Source organism: Helianthus annuus, chromosome 3, assembly GCF_002127325.2.
Source record: "Helianthus annuus cultivar XRQ/B chromosome 3, HanXRQr2.0-SUNRISE, whole genome shotgun sequence".
NCBI classification, from domain to species: Eukaryota; Viridiplantae; Streptophyta; class Magnoliopsida; order Asterales; family Asteraceae; genus Helianthus; species Helianthus annuus.
Window position 1 is genome coordinate 120,398,788 of NC_035435.2, and position 5,434 is coordinate 120,404,221.

The 5,434-nt window shown below is 47.5% G+C and overlaps 1 protein-coding gene across 1 annotated transcript; it reads left to right on the forward strand.

Moving 5' to 3' along the window:
* The first annotated feature begins 2,423 nt into the window (after nucleotides 1-2,423).
* LOC110888696 lies at nucleotides 2,424-5,130 on the forward strand. The gene is made up of 2 exons (XM_022136213.1): nucleotides 2,424-2,821; nucleotides 3,045-5,130. Exons 1-2 carry the CDS (start codon nucleotides 2,424-2,426, stop codon nucleotides 5,128-5,130), a joined length of 2,484 nt encoding a protein of 827 aa, XP_021991905.1.
* Nucleotides 5,131-5,434: the final 304 nt, after the last annotated feature.

Sequence of the window (5,434 nt, forward strand, 5' to 3'; positions counted from 1 at the left end):
AAGGCAGAATCAACAGGCCTCCCCCTATCAGACGTTTAAGCGTACATGACACACGCGACACAAGGGGAGAAACGGAAAGTTACTACGACTATCCGTCAAACCTTCAAAGAGGTCATGTTCATAGCCGGCTTACGCCGCACAACATGAACAACGAATGGGAGGAGACAGACCCGAATGATCCAATTTGGGAAGATGACGAGGGCTTGTCAGTCTTCAACCGCTTGCAGAATAACCATGAATACTTCAAACCACGACAGCATGTCGGGTACACCGAAGAAGCGGAAAGAGATTTCCGCCTGACCTACCGGCCAACGGAAGCCGCGGAACATTCAAAGTTTATCCCAAAAATCGCGCTTGCACCGCTTTCAAGAGAGAAGTTACCTCCAACAGTTGGGAAGTTCAACGGATTGACTGATCCTGACGATCACGTCAGAACTTTCACAAGCGTAGGTTGTATGGGAGGTTGGAACATGCCTATGTGGTGTCACTTGTTTATTCAAACTCTTACTGGGGTTGCTCGCGCCTGGTTCGACAGCCTTCCTCCGGGAAAGAATAAGTCATGGGTAGATTTCAAAACTCAGTTCTTGAGTTACTTCAGCCAACAACGACGATACCAGCGCGACACAGCCGAAGTTGAAGACATCTGGCGAAGAGACGGCGAGGGTTTGGAAGATTTCATCACGCGTTTTAACAAAGAATGTTTGGAGATCGGTGGCGTAAGCGAACAGCTCATGCGCTGTCATTTTAAGAAAGCCATTCGATGTGATAGCCTGATCAGGACTATCACTGGCAAAGACGGAATGCCCAAAGAATGGGATAAACTCATGGAAGCCGCGAAGATAGTCGCGCAAACGGAAGAATCGCTCGCTGGAAACAAGAGTTATTACTCTGAAGATCGATTTGCCAGAGGGAACACGCGCGATCACAACAAGCGCAACAAATACAAAGATAATGATTGGAAGTCCGGAAGATCAAGGGTTCACAATGAAAGGCCGCGCTACAGAGAAGACGCGCGTGAAACAATTGATAGAATCGGTTACCGAAAAGCAGTCAAGGATGATAATCGAGACAAGCACTAGACTCCGCTCATAAAAACATCAAAAGAGGTGTTGATAACGGAGAACCATGATTTCAAGGCTCCTAGGCCTATGACAAACAAGAAGGGGCAAGACCCCAACTTGTACTGTGATTTTCATAAAGATACAGGACACTTGATCGACGACTGCTATAGTCTGCGTCAAGAGATCGAAAAAGCGGTAAAAAGCGGAAAGCTAAGTCACTTGGTGAAAAACGTGCGAAAAGAAACTCGACAGCTTCAACGCCAAGATGAAGGAAATCACAAGAAAGTCCGACGCCTAGAGACCCATATGGTCAACGGACCAAGATACAGCGCAAAAGAAAAAGGCAAACGCCCCTATGAGCCGTCATGGCAAGAGCAACAGGTCATTTTCCCGGTAGTACGCGGCGGTCCTCGCGCCACGCGACCCGTTGTCATTAACGGCATAATCGGACACTATGAAACAGAGTATGTATTTATTGATCCGGGAAGTACAGCTGACATCATCTATGAACAGTGTTTTAACCAGTTTGATGAAGAGGACAAAGCGAGACTCGAGCCAGTTGATTATCCGTTGTCCGGATTTTGCAACGAGATGGTTTTCCCACTTGGCCAGATCAGCTTCCCTGCCACGCTCTCTGACGGGAAGCATTCAAGAACAACAAACGTAAACTTCATGGTGATGCCCATCAAATCGAGGCATGATGTGTTGATTGGGAGAGAAACCCAAGGCGAGCTGAACATGGTGACTTTCACTCCCCACTCAGCGATAGGGTTCCCAACCAAGACGGGAGTGGCGATCATCTATGCCAAGAAGGAAGTGATGTCAACCGAAGAGTTACGCCCAACAAAAGCGGCGACAGTCTCAGCAACTGAGCCAGAGAAGTGGGTATTAAACCGTAAATACCCAGAGCAAACAGTGACAATTGGCCACGCCATTTCGTCAGATATCAGAACGCATTTAAAACAACTACTGTTCAGAAATATAGATATCTTTGCCTGGACCCCGGCAGACATGACCGGTGTCCCGCGCAACATAACCGAACATTGCTTAAACACCTACCCCTTTGTTGAACCAAAGGTCCAAAGAAGGCGCAGCTTAAACAAAAGCAATGAATGAACAAGTATGCGAGCTGCTCAAAGCTGGAATCTTGCGAGAAGTACGTTATCAAAGTTGGGTTGCGAACCCAGTAATGGTGGAAAAATCGAATGGAGGATGGCGAATGTGCGTGGATTATACTGATCTCAACAAGGCATGCCCCAAGGATTGCTATTCCTTGCCTGAGATCGACAAAAAATAGACTCCCTCGCGCCATATAGATGGAAATGCTTCTTGGATTGCTACAAGGGGTACCATCACGTTCAGATGAAGCTCGAAGACGAAGACAAGACAGCTTTCAGAACTGATCTCGGTATTTTTTGTTACACAAATATGCCTTTCGGTCTGAAAAATGCTGGCGCGACGTATCAACGCCTGATGGACAAGACCTTTGCGGGGGATATCGGGAAGCACATCGAAGTCTACATCGATGATCTGGTTGTAAAAAGTCCTGAAGAGGACCCAATGTTGAAGGACATCGAGAAGACCTTTAACTCATTGAGAAGCGTGAATATGAAATTGAATCCAGCCAAATGTTCCTTTGGCATGGAAGAAGGAAAATTCTTGGGCTTCATAGTCACCAATGGCGGATTTAAGGTGAACCCAGAGAAGGTCCAAGCAATAGAGCGCATGCCATCCCCCCAAAAAATCAAAGAGATGCAAAGGTTAGCCGGCCGCCTGGCCGCGCTAAACCGTTTCCTGTCAAATCACGCCGCAAATCGTACCCTTTCATAAGTACGTTGCGCAACTGTGTAAAGAAGCAAGAATTTAGGTGGACACCTGAAGCAGAAAGCGCATTTCAACAAATGAAGGAGTGTTTGATCGAACTCCCAACGCTGACCGCACCGTTCGAAAAAGAGCCACTAATCTTATACTTGTCATAATCAGACAAAGCAGTGGGCTCGGTGTTGCTTGTAGAAAAAAAAACGGGGTTCAGACTCCAATCTATTATGTCAGTAGAATGCTAACAGATCAAGAAACAAGATACTCCACGATGGAGAAACTAGTACTAGCACTCCTACACGCCTCAAGAAGGTTGCGCCGATACTTCACAGGCCACGTCATCACCGTACTGACCAATTTCCACATTGGGACAATATTGCAAAAACCGGAGACATCCGAAAGATTAGCGAAGTGGGCGATCGAGCTGGGAGGCCACAACATCTTGTATAGGCCACGCCCAGCAATCAAAGGTCAAGTACTTGCAGACTTTATCACAGAAGTCCCAGCGGAAAAAGTCAAAGAATGTAAAGTCGTTGAAGCTCCCAAAAAAGATACATCAGAAGGGTTGTGGTTCCTATACACAGATGGTGCCTCAAACGAGGATGGCTCAGGAGCCGGGTTGCGCCTGGTCAGCCCTGAAAAGCACGAATTTACATACGCCATCAGGTTGGACTTTAAAAACACCAACAATGAAGCGGAGTACGAAGCATTTCTGGCAGGATTGCGCCTCGCCATCAAAATGGGAGCTAAGAATTTACAAGCGCACGTCGATTCACTCCTTATTGCCAGCCAAGTCAACAGATTCTATGACGCGAAAGGTGACGTTATGGCCCTATATCTGGATCAAGCAAAAGAGCTACTGCAGAAATTCACAACATACAGGGTCGTACACATAAATCGCTCTGAAAATAAACAGGCAGAGGCCTTAAGCAAGCTCGCATCAACTTCCTTTCAGCACCTTGCAAAGGAAGTAAGAATCGAAGTGCTCAAGAATCCATCAATCCTGCTGCGCCAGGTAAACGTGATCGAAATGGGGCAACCATCTTGGATGACCCCTATAATTCGCTATCTGCAAGAAGGGATACTCCCAGAGAGCAAAGCAGAGGCAAGGAAAATCCAACACAAGGCCTTGCACTATGAAATGAATGATGGTATCCTGTATCGGAGATCCTTCTTAGGTCCCTTGTTGCGCTGCGTGGACCCCGAGGACGCAAATTACCTAATTCGAGAGATCCATGAAGGGATATGTGGTATACATGCGGGGCCACGCATGGTTGTTGCGAAAATCATGAGCGCTGGGTATTATTGGCCAGGGATGCATGTCGACGCCCTGAAGGAGCTGCGCAAGTGCGATTCCTGTCAGCGACACTCTCCAAAGACCCAGCGCCCCAAAAACGATCTTATCCCAGTGTCCACTGCTTGGCCCTTCCAACAGTGGGGGATTGATATGGTGGGACCCTTCCCAGATGCTCCGGGGGCCGTAAAGTTTATAATCGTGGCTGTCGATTATTTCACCAAGTGGGTGGAAGCAAAAGCCCTCGCATCAACCACTGCCATGATGGTGCGCAAGTTTATCTGGGAGCATATCATCTGCAGATTCGGTCTTCCACTAAAGATCGTCACAGATAATGGTACCAATTTTGCCTCGGAAGACCTTAAAAAATGGATGAAGGAAATGAAGATTGAACATACCTTCTCATCCGTTGCGCACCCCCAGGGCAACGGTCAAGTGGAAAGCGTGAACAAAAGCATCGTGGAGGGGATAAAAGCCCGACTTGGCACAAAGCGCAGAGGATGGGTAGATGAGCTCCCAAGCATCCTGTGGGCTCATCGAACCATGCCGAAGACGAGCACCGGCGAAACTCCTTTTAGCCTCGTATACGGCTCAAAAGCAGTTATCCCGGCAGAAGTTCGTCTCCCCTCACCACGATTGACAGCGGTCAATACAATCGACAACGAAGTAGAGCGTCGCCTTGACCTGGATCTCTTGGAAGAAAGACGCGAGATCGCGCGCATTAAAGAGGCAAAATATAAAACACAACTGGAGTGGCACTACAATACGCGAGTCCGCATTTGTACTTTCAATCCAGGAGAATACGTCTTCCGTGACAACGAAGCTTCAAATGCCGAATGCCCTGGAAAGCTTGCACCCAAATGGGAGGGCCCATACTTGGTCCACGAGGTGCTAGGGAAAGGGGCATACAAGTTACGAACGTTGGATGGCCATATCATTCCACGAGCATGGATGTGACAACTCGAACTTTCGACTTGCTTTGATGTAACGTTACGTGGTTATGTGACATTTTGAGCTAATGAATATTACGTGATTTATGAGATGTCGTTATGTGTATTGTGTGATATACGTTGTATGCTAATTGAACCGAACCCAAACTGCACACGATAACCGGTCACACAAGCCTTGGGCTTTACACCTTACATTCGGTCCATTAGGTAACCGAGTGGGCTCGGCCCACTCCCCACTCGCAACCACTATACCAAAACTAAGGGTCTTGTTTTCCTCTCATTTGTTACAACACAAGAATACACACACAAAC

Excerpts from the sequence above, each read along its gene's own strand:
- LOC110888696 (XM_022136213.1), top strand. The coding sequence starts at position 2,424 with ATGAAGCTCGAAGACGAAGACAAGACAGCTTTCAGAACTGATCTCGGT. Across the intron at positions 2,822-3,044 it reads AAAATCAAAGAGATGCAAAG|ACAAAGCAGTGGGCTCGGTG; the intron begins GTTAGCCGGCCG and ends TGTCATAATCAG.